Consider the following 17895-nt stretch of genomic DNA (forward strand, 5'->3'; position numbering starts at 1 on the left):
TTGGATTCATCATCATAAGAACAAGCCTATACGAACAATTCTGCCTACTTAAGAACGTTTCATCAATCTGACTGGACTTCTCTTAGGAATTCACTTAGGAAGAAATGTAAGAGGAAAAGTTGGGAACTTATTGGCGCATGAGGCCCAGTGGATCTATGACGTCCCTAGCGGATTATGCAAACAAAGAAGAACAGAATGAGCAGGAACCTGCATGCATCTCATATCATATTGCACGTACAGTCAGTCCCTCCGATGGGACGGATGTCATGGTTATCAAATATGCTTATGCAGATAAATGTTTTGTCACCGAGTCAGGCAGCTGAGGTCATATAACACAAAGCAATAGTGATTTTCACTGTGGCATTGGGTGATCATGTGCCTGAAAGGTTTGCCCACCCCTGGTGTAAGAGCTTGGTGGCTTGCTGCCTACAATAAATGAAGATGATGATGAAGTAATTGAAGATGATACTGACGGCAGATGATTTTGAGGAAGGTAGGAGGCTTTTCCAGTGCTCACCTTGAGACTCCATATCAGACATTATACAACGGGTCGTTTCGAGGAAGCAATCTGATTGGTTGAAACGGCCTTCTAGCCGTGCTTCAAACCAGCATCATGGAATGGCTAATCAAAACAAAGAATTCAGCTGCTCTGTTCTCCCATACTCGGTGGCTATGCTATAGCTAGTTTCTTGGGACACTGTGGCCATAGTGGCTACATCTGTCATTAAAGAAATGTTTTTCAGCGATTTTCTTAGTTTTAAGGGTAACTGTTGTATAATTGCAATATTACACTCGAGGGGGGGGGTTTAACGTCACTTCTGCGTTGCTTTTGGAACTCGCCCTGCATCGCAGGCGTGCATTAATGACGTTCAACCACACCCTCTCGTGTAACATTGCTTAATTCGGCTCTGAACTGCTGACAAGTTAATTTGCAATTTACTGTGGCATGTCATGTACCAGAATAGTTGCGAACTGAAATCATAAAATTATGGTGCAACAGTGTGCTGAGGCCCAAGTAAGAATCTCTTGTGGCCCTTGGGACAGCTTCCTGTGAAGTTGTTTGAGGGCAAGTATCTGTGTCAACTAATACTCTGCACTATGAAAATAGCCGATCTACAAGCTTGTGTGTGTGTGTGTGTGTGTGTGTGTGTGTGTGTGTGTGTGTGTGTGTGTGTGTGTGTGTGTGTGTGACGATGCGCAACCAAGTTTAGGCTTCTGGGCTGCAGTATGGCTCTATTGTATTTAGTAACCGCTGTAAAATTGTGTGAATGAATGGACACATTTTCTTGTATACCCTGTCCCGAGCTCGGCCCCGACATTCTTTAGTTCCATCCGTTGGAAAGTCTGACTGGGCTTTGTGTCACCCGCTGTGGGAAAGCCACCTGCAATAGTGGAAGAACAATACTCCAAGGTGAGGAAGCGTGTACTGTTCGAGAGGAGTGGCTACAGTGGAAATGTCCTTTCCTCTCGTCTTACTTGTTGGCTCATTTCCACTGTTGTCTTCTTGTTGTTCCAAGCCTTTTCCATCCCTTAATGTTCAGAGATATAACGACCCCTTGGCTGCTCTTAACCGGCCAAATGAGACCCCTGAGAGGCTTGTGTATTTAGTATAAAAACGTGTCCATGTGGAATTCTAGTCCCTTTGTTCCACTTCTCTTTCTTCAGGGACGTTTGAAATAAAGTGGCTTTCTGCCTTTTAATGGTCACCGATAACCGAGAGAGAGCGGACTGAATCTTATAGCTGGATATTTACCTATTTATTATTATGGTAAGTGCAATAATGTTTTGCTGTTTTTTTGTGTGTGTGTGTGTGTGTGTGTGTGTGTGCAGTTATGCTTCATGAGCATGTAACATTTGTCCTCATACGTTCGTCTAAATAAGTAATACTTCTGGGAATTTGAGCTTATCCGAAAACCTTCACTTTCCAGACTGGCAATCACTTCCTGTCTGCTCTTTGATGTTTGCCATCACAATGGGGTTGACATGTACACACACCGGGGGAATGGGTCAGAACCTGCCTGGTATTAAAGGCCTGTGTACACTGCACATACATCTTAAACACTATCTAGCTATCACACAATAGTGCCTGGGCTCTGTTTTACCGTTGAGATTTGGTAAATGTCTACATTGTTTAATCTTGGCCAGACCAAGGACTCCCAAAATGTATTTGGCTGTGACCCCACCACCCCATCTGAAGAGAAGATTCGTGTTAAAATAAAATAAAATAAAATATATATAATATATATATTTTAACCACTGTTCTAAACCCTTGCATATATAGGCAAAATCTAAAATTATGCTTTCCCGGTTTTAATGGGTTATTCTAAATAAAAACAGTATTGTATGTACGTATTGTCTCTGCCAGGCCAAAGGCGTGGCTGAGACTATGTTTTGCACCCCGTCCATCCGTCAGTCTGTCCGTCCGTCCGTCCGTGGTGTGTCTGTCTCTGGCACCGAACAATCTGAATCTGGGCACTCCTTGAATGCCATAGCAGAACCTTTGCCCCAAAACGCCAAAAGAAGGCAGAGTTTTGCAAAACATTTTTTTCTGTTGCATGTTGTACATTTTTAGCATGTGAGGTCATTCTTTCAGATTTATATCAGGCTGAATTGGATTAGGATATCTGTGCCTCCTGCTTGTCAGCTAACTGTCTGCATTCAAAGAATAATACTAAATAATTTTGACCACCATGTCCCCTCTTTTTGTTGTTCTTTTTCGTCCTGTAGGAGACTATGGGTGCTGAGGGAAGAGTCCGTCTGGTGATGGAGAGTGCTCTGACCGCACGTGACCGGGTGGGCGTGCAGGACTTCGTGCTGTTGGAGAATTTCACCAGCGAGGCAGCCTTCATAGAGAACTTGCGGCGGCGCTTCAAAGAGAACCTAATCTATGTAATATATTAACATTAATCACCGTTTGTCCTAATCCCTGGTTCTCAAAGTGGGGTCTCTCAGGGGTCTTTTCCTGTAACCACTAGGCATGTAACGATATATCGTATATCGATATGTATCGATATTATATCCCGACGATATGTATCGATTTATTTAAAAAATTAAGAATTAGGGGGGCTAGTGTGTGATATGAAATGTGAGCTGTAATCATATTCCATCATATTCACGTGCTTTTGGAGAGAAATGAGACAGACTCCATGCAGTCACTTTCAGTAGTAGAGGCCTGCAGAGGGGAGCTGTATGTGTCTGTGACACAGGTGATGGTCGTTATTGATGCTCATTAATACATACATCAAGGAGGGCAATTAACTCGAGCTAGGTTTAAACATGAAAGCATATTTACAGTTGTTGCACAGAAATGAAGTAAACTTACATACATAAAGTAATGCTACTTTTGCAATGTAGTTAAATAAAAATTGTGAAAAAAGCTTGGGGGGGGGGGGGGAGATAAATCATTAATAATTTGTCTGGAAAATAATTGTGTTGAAAATATCGTGAAAAGTTGAGTGTATCGTGTATCGTAGTAACCACATCTTCTGTTTGAAAATAGCCAATCTACAAGTACAAAGAGAAGCCCATCGCGCTTCAGCCAGTTGAAGCTAGTTGAAACTAGTTGAAGGGCTCGTCGGTGCTCACCAGGGACAACTTGAATGAGAGAGAATAATACCTGGGCACTACAGGAGAGACTACCCAAATACAATATCTGTTGTAGCTAGCCCCCACATTATGGAATGCGCTCCCCTCCCACGTCAAATTGGCCCCTTCCATCGGGACTTTTTAATCTCGCCTTTATGCCTTGGCTTTTAACCCCGCTTGTGTTTCTTTGGTCCATGATATTTTCCCATGGTGCATGTTGTTTTTCTGTGTGTATTCGGTTTTATTTTTCCTGTACAGCACTTCCTGTAAACCCTGAGTTTTGAAACGTGCTACAGTACGGTATATAAATAAAGTGACTTCCTCAGAGTAAAACCCGTTTGACTGTGCAGAGTGCAGACCAGTTGAGTGTTCCAGTATATTTTATTTGGGTATAGTCTCCCCTGAAGTGCCCACTGCCACTAGGTATTATTCTCTCGGGGACAATCTACATCTCACAATGTGTCGCGAGCTTGTAAATCAGCTTATCTTTATTTTTTTGTACCTTCCTTCCTCCTTTTTTTTATATATATATTTTCGGATGGGGATAATTTGGGGGTCTTTGCCATGGAAACGTTTGAGAACCACTGCTCTTGATTATACAGTATTTTCATATCTTCTGTCGAGGTGAATACCGTATTCCCGTGTCCATATATTTTTGCCTCAGACCTATATTGGCTCAGTTTTGGTGTCGGTGAATCCATATAAAGATCTGGAGATCTACTCCAAGCAACACATGGAGCGTTACAGAGGTGTCAGCTTCTACGAGATATCGCCTCACATGTGAGTAATCTTTCAGCCCGTACTGTATGTGAAGATCATAGAAAAGACCATAGAAATCTAGGCATTATAGGCCTGCTTCTGACGAGGATTCTCATGCAATATGTAGTGCATTCACTCAGAGACAGTGGGCTGTATTTTGCGTGTCTTAAGTACCAGGTCTTATTCCCTAACTTGAGTAAACTAAAGACCTGGAGGCGTGATCAATGCCATTTGGCTATTCTGAGTGGCCAAAGAGCATTGATCAAGCCTCCAGGTCTTTAGTTTACTCAAGTTAGGGAATAAGACCTGGTACTTAAGACACGCAAAATACAGCCCACTGACTGTTAAGGTGTAATACTTTAGACAAGTGTTTTGGAAAAAATCATCATAGGAGGAATTAGCCCCACAAGCAGAACCCAAATGTAGTAAAGTTTCTGACACTTTTATGACTTTACCCATTGGGTCCTGGTTCACGCTGGGCTGCCACCAGGTATGCACACACACATACAATGTAAACACGTAAGGAGAAAAGATTCTGCGCGGTTTTACGATGTTTTTTTCTGTGTTGGCTTACGAATGTGCGAACTATAAGTAAAAAAAGAAAAAAAGAGAAAATCTCCTGTGTCGCGGAAGCCGTTAAGTATTTTTAATCCAGGTTTGATTAAAAATGTTGCTTCTTCCTACCTTGTTTATTGACACCTCATTGTACCGCCTATCTGGCTAGCTAGTGGCGCTATAGCTATGACGTAGCCGGCACAAGCCAACCGCACATCGGGAGGCGGTACAATAAACGGTAAATAAACAAGAAGGAATCAAAGCGACATTTTTAATCAAACATGGATTAAAAATACTTAACGGCTTCCGCGACACAGGAGATTTTCTCAGACGTATGTAAGGTACTTATAGTTCGCACATTCGTAAGCCAACACAGGAAAAAACGTCGTAATACTGCGCCGATCGACTAAACGAGGAGTTTGTTTATATCCGCGTTCCAACAATCGCATTAGAAATTTTTGTAATGTCCAGGAACCCTACGCAAAGCTAGGTCCAATCATAAAAGCTTTCGGAGGGTTCCGAGAGGGGCTAAGGAGGAATGTACTTACAGTATACAGTGAGTTTTTATATTCATACGGAAGGCCACTATATCAGATATAGCAATTATAAGAAACAATACCAACTTCATCATGTGGGATGAGTGTGTAACAGGCGAGTGAGTCACTGTAATCTCAAACCTCTCAGAGATGTTTCGAAGCAATCATCTTCCAGAATGTGGCCCCCTGGGAAGCATTCCCAGAACACGGGGAAAATAAGTTCCAGCTACTTTAATGGAACACAAAGAGATGGGGTCATCGGCAACCATGTTTCATTAAATTGATCTTTCTGGGCATACAATTCAATCATATAAATGATTCACAATTATTACAATGTATTTGCTTAGTCAGTATTGTGTGCGCGAGTCAATATTGTGTGTGAAATTGCATAGCTGAGGCTTGAAGGCTTTCTTCACCCTCCCAATGACTGATTGTGGGGGTTAGCAGAGATGGAGCGCTTGTACCCAGAGGCTGGGGAATTGGCTTTACTAAATTGGGACTTGGAAGGGGAGAAAATGTTTTTCTTTTGTCTTGACGGGGCATGTTTTGCACAGTAAGTCTTTTCATTATGTCTGCCCACGATCTCTGTGATTCATACAGTACGTTTGTTTACCTCAGTCACTGATACTAAAATCTGATTATTTTATTTTTTATTTTTTCTATGGAGCTGTGACACCCATACTGTTATACAACGAAAATAAAAATATTTTGAAAGAAATTACATAGCTGGAAATGTCCACATGAGCTATATCACCTCTTGCAATGACCCATGTGGTCATTGCCAACAATGTCATTTCACACACAAAATTGACTCATAAAACCCAGAAAAGTCACAGCAGAAAAACAGGAGCAGCTATGTGATGTAATATGTGTGTAAAAAAAAGTTATTTCTTGAAGTTTCATCCCAATCAGTTTTGTATCCATAAGGCATTGATGCCATCATCCTAGGACAACATAAATACATAAACATCATACTTATTTTGTAGTGTAGGTACATTTTTATGCCATTGGCTACTTTATCAATCTTCTTAGGGTCGATTCATACTCCTATTTTAGAGCTGAATAAAAGTCGGTTCGGCGCTGTAGAGCCTACAATTTGACGTCATTTGAGGTTCGGGGGGGCGGGTACCGTCCTAAAGTCGGCTCTTCGGTGCTACTGAAATTTTCTGACGAGCCGAAATCATTTCGGCACTACAGCGCCGAAACAGGAGTATGAATCGGCCCTAAATCTCATGCATTGACATAAAACCTGTAGCTTCTCTTCTCACACCCCCAGTGTTTTATTTAACACTTGACACACCATAGCTTTCATCCAAAGTTGTTTGACATTGTTCTGTGTTCTCACAGAAAAGGCAAACGACACAAAAAAAAGGTGCTATAATGATAATTTAATCTGTGTAAATATGAAACTGATGATGGGGTGCATACTTCGTTTAGACTAGTCGTTGGTTAGACATGGGTTAAGGTTATAGGTTTAGGTGTGCTGCCTCCCCGTGGGAGGTTATAGGTTTAGGGTTTGAGATAGGTTGTATAGTTGTATAGGACTAATGACTGGTCTAAAACGAGCACTGCTATATGTTTTTATCAGCTACGCTGTGTCCGATAACACATACCGCGCCATGAGGACTGAGAGGAGAGACCAGTGCATCCTGATCTCGGGGGAGAGTGGAGCCGGAAAGACCGAGGCCTCCAAGAAGATCCTACTGTACTATGCTGTTGTCACCTGCACTGCTAACGATCACATGGCCTCCCTTGGTGACCGCCTGCTGCAGTCTACCCCTGTTCTGGAGGTACACTACTACACACGCACACACACGCACGCACACACGCACGCACCGCACATACGCATCTAGTGATATGTCGTCCCCCCCCCTTTTCCCCCTCACTGTATTTGTTTCTTTTCCCTTTTTGCTTCCTTTATGATGAATTCCTGTTCTGTTCTTTAACTATATAGAAGTGTCTATTTGTACGTCTCTAAATGTTTTGATGAATTGAACATGGCGGACCCTCTTGTAAACAAGTGTAACGCTTAATTGGGTCGTCCACTCACAGTTAACAGTCTTTGTATTGAGTTTGTGCTTGAAATGTACTGTAATTCTACAAACTGTTGATAAATATTAATAATTAATAAATGAATATCAATCAATCACAGTGGCGTGCACAGACATTTAGTGGGGCAGGTGCTCAAGTGAAAAAAGGGCACCTTGTGCAGCGTGTGGAAGCGTCCGGTTGCCTTAATAGTGTGATATTTAGATTTAGATTTTGGGCCTAAATAATATATTGGAAGCTTTTTTTTAATCAAGAATTGATCAATGTCACCATGGTCCACATACCGTACAGTGTACACTGTGCAAAAAAAGGTTTTTCAAATGGTCACATTTGTCTATTTGTGCACGCCACTGCTATAACATCTTAAACTTTGCCAGATAACTTTTAACATATAATCTGTCATGTTGTTCAGGCGAAGGATTTAATGTTGCCGTATAACATTACAGTATGTAATTCATCCACAACTATATTAATTACTGTGTCATTCGTTGCCAAATATTTCAAATACTTTCTTCTGATTATTAGATTTTTATCACTCTATTGTTACCCTTCGCTTACATCAGCTTCCTCTCTCCAATTTCCTGTCTTTCTGTACACAGGCGTTCGGCAATGCCAAAACTTTGAGGAATGACAACTCTAGTCGCTTTGGGAAATACATGGATGTCCAGTTTGACTTTAAGGTAAATGGCCCTCCATAGACTCCTTATAAATCGCCTCATATCAATCACAGGGCTGTGGCTCAGGAGGTAGAGCAGGTCGTCCAATGATCCATGGGTCGGCCGGTTCGAATCCCGGCTCCTCCTCCTGTCCACATGTCGAAGTGTCCTTGGGCAAGAAGACATTGAACCCCACATTACCTCCAATGAGTCGGTCGGTGCGAGCTCGCCACCATTGGTGTGCGAATGTGGGAAGTGAGGACGCTCTGGCGTCGACTGTTCGCCGCTTCACCTCCCAATGTATGATTGAATGAACCATTGTAAAGAGCTTTGAGATTTTATTTTATTTTATTTTATTTTATTTTATTTTATTTTATTTTATTTTATTTTATTTTATTTTATTTTATTTTATTTTGTACAGATAACAGAGTCATGGTGAGGCTCGAATGTTCCAAACAAAACCAAAACCCGTCTGTGACAGCTTCCATCTCTACCCCTCACGTCCCCTAGGGGGCACCAGTGGGCGGTCACATCCTGAACTACCTGCTGGAGAAGTCCCGCGTGGTGCACCAGAACCACGGCGAGAGGAACTTCCACATCTTCTACCAGCTGCTGACGGGAGGAGACGACGAGCTGCTGACACGTTTACACCTCGAGAGAAGCCCTCAGAAGTACCACTACCTGGTCAAGGTGTGTGCGTGCGTGCGTGCGCATGTTTGTGCATGTGTAGGTGTATTTCAAGTGTGCTAATTTATTCTTTTGTATGTATTTTCTTTTAGGGGCGCTAACCTATGCACAGCTTTGTGTGTGTGTGTGTGTGTGTGTGTGTGTGTGTGTGTGTGAGAGCGAGAGCGTGAGCACGGAATGCACGGAATGTGATGATGATGTATGATGATAAGAGCGCCTCACTTCACACAAGTCTTGTCTTATCATGTATGCAGTAATCCTATATTGTAGACAGTATATTGTACTACAGTATACATGGCTATAACTCTGTTTTTTTTTATCAGGGCAACTGTCCAAGAGTGAGCTCCATAAATGACAAGAAGGATTGGAAAGCTGTGACAAAGGCCCTCCCTGTCATCGGCTTCGCAGAGGAAGAAGTGCAGGTCAGAAGCACTCCAATAGCCATTAGTGAAGGATGTCTGGATTGTATAGGGTTTGTTTTCGGAGATCAAAGTGTTTAAAGGTAGAGTAAGTGATTTCACTCAAAAAACCTTAGGTTTCGTTTTTGCCTTGGGACCCAGCCTTTCATCCAATCAGGATAGAGAACCAAAAACGAAACCTAAGGTTTTTTGACCCCCAGGGGTTAACTGGGGACGGGGAGGAACTTATATGGTCAGCACACTCTATAGTAGGGAGGATTATCACAACAAAACAAAGAAATAAGTGATATTTGAATTAAGTGAAATCACTTACTCTACCTTTAATTGTCGCATGGACATACGATACACAGCTGAATTAAATACAAATAAAATAATAAAAATTGCAAAGCTATAATAATCTTGGAACAAACAGACTATAGGGAACAGTTTCCACAACCAGGCAGGCTGCTGAATGGGCCTAGTACTACCACTCCATGTATAGATATAGAGTATATAGATGCAATCCCATTTCCATACATTTTATGAATGTTTACAGCTATATTATTATTTATTTTATTTGCACAAGAGACTTTTTTTACACACTCAATATATATTCAATGATGAGTTTTGTGTAGTTTTACCCATATTCTTGAATGTAAATGCAATTTGTGGGTAGCTTGCACTAAAACTTATTTCTTACTGAAAATCAACATAACATTCTAAAGGGGCCTTTCAAACGTGAAGCGATATAACGCGCCTATATTTCATTTTCAATGAGACCTGCGTTTTTGCGCGGAGAAGTCACGGACGGTGTGACAACGCAAGCGTATTTATGTGAGCGCCATCCCGTGGATTTGTTGCGCGCGTGCTCGTTACGCGCACACGCCCGCGACTCACCAGACCTGGATTCTGTTTAGCTTTTTTTTTGTTACGTTTGCGTCGTCGCGCCGCCTCTTGAGCAGACCTGTCGTTGATCCAGGCAACAACGTGTGCGTTCTCCTCGCTTCCCGTTTGAAAGGCCCTTGAGAAGGGAAACGGTTCATGATAGTCTCGCAATGTCTGTGATTTCAGGAGCTGCTGAATGTCATCGGCAGTGTTCTGCATCTGGGAAACGTTCAGTTCGGCGAAGGGCAGGACGGAGAAACTGACATTACAACCGAGACCCAGATGCACTATCTCTCGAAGGTGGGAACAAACAGTCCCGTATGTACTACTCTCATGCACATAATGTTCGCCAAAATGAAATGTTGTTGACGGCGGCAGATGTGTTGATGTCATTGTATTCCAGCTGCTGGGTGTTGATGGCTCAGCCCTCAGGGAGGCACTAACCCACAAGAAACTCATCGCCAAAGGAGAGGAAGTGAGGATATCTGGGATTTTGTCGCTGTTATCAGTTGCTTCGTGTACAGCACATTATGTGATGTTCTGTCCTAAACTGCATTTGGTATTTTTTTGTTTGTGTGTGTGATACAGATGATCAGCCCACTAAACTTTGAGCAGGCAGGGTCAGCTCGCGATGCCTTAGCCAAGGCTGTGTACGGACGCACTTTCACCTGGCTGGTGGAGAAGATAAACAAGTCTCTTGCTCTTCAGGTACACTTAACCTATTACAGGACAGATTCTACAAAATGTCTTCCAAATCATGACAGTTTTCTGAAAAACCTCTGTTTCTCAGTGGTGCTCCAACTATTTCATGTCAAGCAGCCCCCAAAATTATACATGTAATTGACTGCTGACCCCCATCTGAAAATATGTTGTTCCAGGGACCCCCCCAGAAGCTATTTTTTAAAACGCTAAAGTTTAAAAGAATGGTTAAAGTGGTTAAAAGCTACAAGGTGACAATAATGTGTCCTCGGGTCTAAATTGGTTAACCCATTTTGGGGCGGGAACCCCTTTTGGTGTTAGCATCATGCTATGCTTTAGCTATTGAAAAATAGCAGATCTACAAGCTCATAGAGCGCCACCGAGTGGCGCCCTACGAGCTTGTAGGTCTGCTATTTTTGAGAAATCGAAGAACGACTGACATAGAAACATAGCTTCTTCAGAAAACTGTATATAGCGGGTCACGGTGGCACAGTTGGTAGTGCTGTCGCCTCACAGCTAGAAGGTCCTGGGTTCGATTCCCGCTCGGGGCACTGTGGGTGCTGGCGGCGTGTTTCCTCCTCCGCGTCATCAGTGCCCATACCCGAAGGCGGGGTTGGCGAAAGGGCCTTTATTTTATTTTTTTTACTTTATTTTTTATTCTTTTCTTTTTTTGAGAGTAAGCAGGTTCTCTCGGGCATCACAGTACAATATAATTGTTACAACACACAAGAAAATCAAGGGATAAAATAAATAATATATATACATACATACATACATACAGTAAATGAAATACCTACATATTATGCCCTCATTAGTATGTCTTCACACAGGTTTAGTCTCACATAAATTCCTTTCTCACACATATACTTCCAAAGGTCATTCATCAAATATCCATTACTTTCTGTGTGGAGTTTGCATGTTCTCCCCGTGTCCCCTAGGGTAGGTACCCTCACAAAAACATGCAGTAATCCTGGTCACTAAACTGCCTCCCCCTGGCCAGCCGGGGCGCCTGATGGAGGGGAAAGGAACTGGTTGGAATAACGTGTTCCTTCCACGCGCTACGTCCAGGGAAACTCCCCCCTGTCAGGTGTAAAGGAGCAACTTGGGCATGAAGGGAGCATGAGTTAAGTCCGTTGCTCTCCCCAGGTTGGCGGAGGGTGTGTAGAGCCCAGGATCACAGTAGATGATTGGCACAGGGGTGAAAAATGGGTTACAAAATCGTGGGATAAAAAATATATATTAAAAAAAAAAGAAAACTGTATATTTACATCAAGCAGGATGAAGTGGGCCACGGCAGTAAAGGCTCTTCAGTCATCGGTCTCCTTGATATCTACGGCTTCGAGGTCCTCCAGCATAACAGGTGTGTTGTGTCCTTTTGCCTTCTTCTCTCCCGTCTTCATTATAGTTTCAAAGGACCCATAATGCCAGTGATTTTGCATGTTTTTATCGCCGCAGACTACAAAACCACATACCGTATACTGTATGAGGTAATGCACTGTAACAACATTTGCTGTGTTGAATAGTATTGAATACTCAAATGTCATGCAAGTTGATTTTCATCCCATACTGAAATTAACGGAAACCTTCCTGGAAGGTTCTGTAGGGGAAATATTCCAAAATGAAGTATACCTGATTTGTAGTCAGTCGGTGGATTAAACGCCCCCCCAAAAACCAGTCCTTTAGGCTTTTCCCTCTTGGTTTTATTGTGATCATGGTTCCATGCTTCCCCCCTCCTCTTTCTCTGTACAGTTTTGAGCAGTTCTGCATCAATTACTGCAACGAGAAGCTGCAGCAGCTCTTCATTGAGCTCACCCTCAAGTCTGAGCAGGAGGAGTACGAGACAGAGGGCATAGCAGTGAGTTGAGTGGCTGTTGGTCCAACCTCGTGTGTTTCATCATGAGAGGCTGCTGCTGCGTGTGATGAGCGGACGCCAGGCATTTCCCCACACTAACGCTGGGCTACTCTTTCACACTTAATTCCAGTGGGAGACGGTGCAGTACTTCGACAACAAGATAATCTGCGACCTAATCGAAGAGAAGCACAAGGGAATCATCTCCATTCTGGTACGAATGACGGCCCCCCTTGTGTGTTTTACTCGTGTGCGTGCGTTCCTACATTATCTCCTCTTGTCAGTGTGCAAGGTGAAAGATAAAATACTGTGGTTGGGTTTTTGGCTTTCAGGATGACGAGTGTCTTAGACCTGGGGAGGCGTGTGACATCTCCTTCTTAGAGAAGTTGGAGGACACTCTGGGGGGTCATGCCCATTTCGTCACGTGAGTGCCACCTCTCCATTGTCACTCACAGTGAACACAAAACACAGGCCATACTATGCTGGCATAGTGTGCGGAGAAGACGTTCTCCGCTGCTACGACGTAGCCGCGAATGCTTCTGATATCGCACTAATGTGTATGCATGTGTGTGTGTGTGTTTCAGTCACAAGTTGGCGAATGGGAAGACTCGTCGGGTGATGAGCAGAGAAGAGTTTAGGCTACTGCACTATGCTGGAGAGGTCAACTACAATGTCAGCGGTGAGCTGCAGCACGTCACTGTCCACCTCACTATTCTATCCCATAAACCTCAAACTCAGTGTTGTTTTCGTCGACTAAAACTAAGACGAAAAATGTTCGTCGACTACCTATTTTTACTGACAAAAACAAATGGAAACTAAATGAAAACTAAGCTACGGTGACTAAAACTAAGACTAAATATACTGACAATTTCGTCAACAAATAAAAACTAGACTAAAATGTTAGGAAGGGACAAGAGATCCAGTAGAAAATATAGATCGGCTAAAGTGTAAAAGTGTAAAAACAATCATTACGACGGCATCAAGACCCGCCAAAATAAATTTTAGTCGACTAAATCAACTGTAGATTTAGTCGACTAAAATCTTATGACATTCAGTCGACTAAAACTAGACTAACACTAAGACATTCCAGGTGACTAAAATGTGACTAAAACTAAACGAAGTTTCAGTCCAAAGACTATGACTAAACTAAAATAGAAATTTGCTGCCAAAAACAACACTGCGCACTCATTATGTCTGGATGAAAGGCTGCTGACTGACTCAAAGCATACTGCAAACCATTACATGGTACAGGTGATGATTCGCTGATTCCTCAGTGTCTAAAGCTAGTGTTTTATTCCTGTCTTGGTAGGATTTCTGGACAAGAACAACGATATGCTCAACAGGAACCTGAAAGAGGTGAGGGTATAGTGAAATAGAAGGTCCAGTACACTCACCGTGACTTTGGAACGTTCATTCAATCATGTCCTTTTCTCTCTTTAAAAAAAAAAAATCTATTGATGGATTGACGTCTCTTTATTGACGATGCATTATAGATATATCTGTGTGTAACTGTCAAAAGGATCAAACACAATAAGGCTTGAGAACTTCTTTCCGAACTGTTGCCGCATTGTGTCTTTTTGCTGCTACGGTTCTGTGCCTGCCCTTGTGAGACAAGGAAGAGATCAATTTGTGTGTGGTTTGTGGTTTCCTTATCCAGGTCATGTGCCAGTCAAACAACCAGATCCTTAGCCAGTGCTTCCGCAGAGAGGAAGTGACGGACCAGAAACGTCCCGAAATGGTGACCGACTCTCTCTCTCTCTCTCTCTCTCTCTTTGTCGCACACGTGCACTACTTTTCTTTTCCATCTCTCCTTCCTCTTTATGCATTCCCACTCATACTGTACCTAGTACATACTGTACACACACGTGATCCTAATGCCACGTGCGCCTCTCCGTTGCAGGCGGCCATTCAGTTTAAGAACAGTCTGAACAAACTGATGGAGATACTCATGTCCAAAGAGCCATCCTACGTGCGATGCATCAAACCAAATGATGGCAAGACGTCAGGTACAGTATATTCTGTGTAGACTCACACAGTCACATTTCTATTGACCCTGCCCACTGCAACGTGTGACACAGTACTGTAATCACGTCTGCTCTGTGACTGGCTGCCCCCACCAGACTCAGTTTGCACGGGTGCGGTTTTCTTTTACAGTATTTCTGTATGTCCACCCAAAATAAGTGCCAAATGAATGACTTGTGTAAGTTGTCGCATATCATATCTGAGCCCTTTTCTGTGTTGATTCCGTCATGAAGAGAAAGCATTTCCTATTGGGAAGAAATGAACACTGTATACAGTATGGATTTAGGGGGTTTGAATGTTGTATAATGTGTGTCCCTGCAGGGCGCTTTGACGAGGTTCTGGTCCGACACCAAGTAAAGTACCTGGGCCTGATGGAGAACCTCCGAGTCAGGCGAGCTGGCTTTGCCTACAGACGGCGTTTCGAAGCCTTCCTACAGAGGTGACTCATCACGGTGCTGGATGACCAACTGACTCCAGAGTGTTCATTTATGGGTCCATTTGGTCCCATCATAGATACACTAATATGCGTTAAATGAACACTAATGATTTTACTGACTGAATGAACACGGCTTTGAATGTAATGTTTTGTTCTTTTTTTATTGATTTTCTCATTTCAAATTCACATTAACATTTATAAAAAATTCGCTTTTTAACTCTACTCTACTCTTCACCTTCCTCATGAAATAATTTCTACTCTGAATTGATAATAATCTGAGTTGAGTGGTACTCAGATTATTCTTCTCAGCAGCACCTGTGTACATTAAGAGACCTGAATCCTATAGTGTCCTTATTCTGGGCGACATTTTTGGGGCAAACCTAGAAGATCTACATGCTCAACACGTGTTGCGTATTGAGCATGCATGCAAATCTGCTATTTTCAACGAAAAGTATTTGGTGTAGAGTGAAAAAGGAACGAACAAAGTACAGACCACGGTTCAACTAATAATATAGAGGGTTTAAAATGGTCAAGTACCTCCTGGGAGTAGTCTTGTTTATAATTCTGTGTACAAATTACAAAACAAAGTCTTGTTTGGTCATCATCAACCGGAAGCCGCCCTACCTGATTGAAATGATCGAGGTATACAGAGGAGTATGTGGAGAACGCTTTCCTAATGACTTTAGTTTGAGAGCTTTGCTGTAAAGCTATCCCTCTCTGTTTAGGTACAAACCGCTGTGTCCTGAGACCTGGCCCAACTGGAATGGCGTTCTGGCAGATGGTGTTTCCACACTGGTCAAACACCTAGGCTACAAACCAGAAGAGTACAAACTGGGCAGGTAAGATACGATGAGATAACACCTTTATTGCTCACGTTGGGGGGAAATTCAGTCGCCAGATACAGCACAGCAGTTAAGATACAATTGCAAGAGTACTGTGTAGATGCAGCAGGGTAGAAGAAACGTCACACAGAAAGCGTTAATGAACAGTTCTATACAATATATACCCTCAACAAAGCTTGCATTGTGCAGGAGAAAATAAGTCATGAGAAAACACGCAGTAACCATGTGAGATAGTGGTGAGCTGTCGTTACCTCAGAGCTAAAAGGCCCTGTGGTGTCCGAGGCTACTTCAGAGCTAATTAGTCTAAAAGTACTGTGATGGCAGAGCAAGAAGTTGTGTTGTTCAGTGGGTATCATTTTGTGCCAAAACTGCCACGGGTTTAGCTGATAGATTGTTGGGTCTCTTACGGTTAGTTTTGTTGAAATAATAATCTAAATCTAATCTAAAAAATACCGGTAACCTCACGTGTCTCCTGCAGGTCCAAAATCTTCATCCGTTTCCCCAAAACTTTGTTCGCCACTGAAGATGCACTAGAAGCCAAAAAGCCAGCTGTAGGTGAGTAATTGTGGAAGGGGTTATTAAACGCTACCGAGTTGGGGATTTCATAATATTTATTAGTGAATAATATAATTACAGTAACCACCAACCTCTCTCTCTCTCTCTCTCTCTCGCTCTCTCTCTCTGTATGTATGTACAGCTTTAACTCTACAGACATCTTGGAGAGGCTACAGAGAGAGAGCCAAGTACAAACGCATCAGAAATGCAGGTCAGGGCAACTCGCATGGTTAACTTGATTTTGTTTTTGTTTTGTCTAATAGCTGTCATGCTTCTACTGGGATGTTCCCTGTCAAGTTTTTTGTTTTTTTATCAAAATAACAAAATTCAAATAATAGCATAATGGCCATTCACCAAGTTCCATGTTTCACTCTTATTTATCCGTATAAAATACACAGTCTACACACTTACACAATAACAACAAATGTATTTATGCCAAAATGAAGTTGTTGTTATTGTGCAAGTGTCGACTGTGTGCGGGTCACTTTATTGTATTCTATATACGTCTGATCCCTGCCTATACGCACCCGTCTCTGAGCTGATCAGGTGTGCATAAGACGTTGCATTAATTGTCTGTCCATGTCATTGATCTGGCGTCATGTGAATCCAGGTGATACAAGGAAATTCACAAATTGAACAATTTAGTCGATGTCAGTGCCCCGGTGCATAATATAGGCTAAATAGTAGTTGTTACATCCTTATGTCTGTCAAACCTTTTGACATTGTAGTGTGAATGTTTACCGGCGTGTCCATGTGCATATTGTAGTGATAGTGATCCAGTCCGCTTGGCGAGGGACCAGAGCACGTAGACGAGCCAAGAGGCGCAGAGAGGCGGGAGACTTGATACGCAGGTGTGTGTGTGTGTGTGTGTGTGTGTGTGTGTGTGTGTGTGTGTGTGTGTGTGTGTGTGTGTGTGTGTGCGTGTGTGTGTGTGTGTGTGTGTGCGCTTTTTTGAGGGGCGCTAGCCCCTCCTATATTCAGCTATTTGTGTCGATTTTTTGTCTTACATAAACATAAATTCCCATTAACAATGAATGGACAATTTTACGTCATAGTGTCTGAGCAAATAGGCATAGTGTCTATTTTACATCATGGTGATGTACGATACTAAGAGCGCCCCTCACTTTGCACGGGTGTGATTTTTTTTTTAAATATATAATTTACATTTACATCCCGTTCTCCATTATATGATCTTTCTCAGGTTCATAAAAGGCTTCATCTATCGTCACCAGGAGTACTGTCCGGAAAACGATTACTTTCTGGACCACGTGCGTTTCTCCTTCCTCAAGAACTTGCGCCGAACGCTGCCCAAGAGTGTGCTGGACAAAAGCTGGCCCACGCCCTCTCCTTCTGTCACCGAGGTACAGTGAAAATACATTTAC

General features: G+C 42.6%; 1 protein-coding gene across 6 annotated transcripts in view; it reads left to right on the plus strand.

The window, feature by feature from the left end:
* The window catches only part of LOC308327096 (unconventional myosin-Ic-like), a 44425-nt gene that overhangs the window by 19592 nt on the left and 6938 nt on the right, over positions 1–17895 (plus strand). For 3 of the 6 annotated variants that reach the window (XM_080780242.1, XM_080780246.1, XM_080780241.1), the window contains 22 exons: positions 2728–2889; positions 4250–4365; positions 7024–7225; positions 8084–8164; positions 8651–8830; positions 9151–9249; positions 10297–10410; positions 10514–10585; positions 10699–10818; positions 12087–12169; positions 12559–12664; positions 12792–12872; positions 12991–13082; positions 13243–13337; positions 13968–14014; positions 14316–14664; positions 15002–15119; positions 15842–15955; positions 16437–16513; positions 16656–16724; positions 17280–17364; positions 17715–17874. In XM_080780242.1, the coding sequence (XP_080636368.1) occupies positions 2728–2889; positions 4250–4365; positions 7024–7225; positions 8084–8164; positions 8651–8830; positions 9151–9249; positions 10297–10410; positions 10514–10585; positions 10699–10818; positions 12087–12169; positions 12559–12664; positions 12792–12872; positions 12991–13082; positions 13243–13337; positions 13968–14014; positions 14316–14664; positions 15002–15119; positions 15842–15955; positions 16437–16513; positions 16656–16724; positions 17280–17364; positions 17715–17874 (2622 nt within the window). Of the gene's footprint in view, positions 1–1650; positions 1769–2727; positions 2890–4249; positions 4366–7023; positions 7226–8083; positions 8165–8650; positions 8831–9150; positions 9250–10296; positions 10411–10513; positions 10586–10698; positions 10819–12083; positions 12170–12558; positions 12665–12791; positions 12873–12990; positions 13083–13242; positions 13338–13967; positions 14015–14315; positions 14665–15001; positions 15120–15841; positions 15956–16436; positions 16514–16655; positions 16725–17279; positions 17365–17714; positions 17875–17895 lie in introns of those variants that run through there. The other 3 variants (XM_080780244.1, XM_080780245.1, XM_080780243.1) reach the window with 3 other exon arrangements.

Source organism: Protomyctophum bolini (assembly GCF_963924005.1).
Source record: "Protomyctophum bolini genome assembly, chromosome: 13".
Taxonomy (NCBI): Eukaryota; Metazoa; Chordata; class Actinopteri; order Myctophiformes; family Myctophidae; genus Protomyctophum; species Protomyctophum bolini.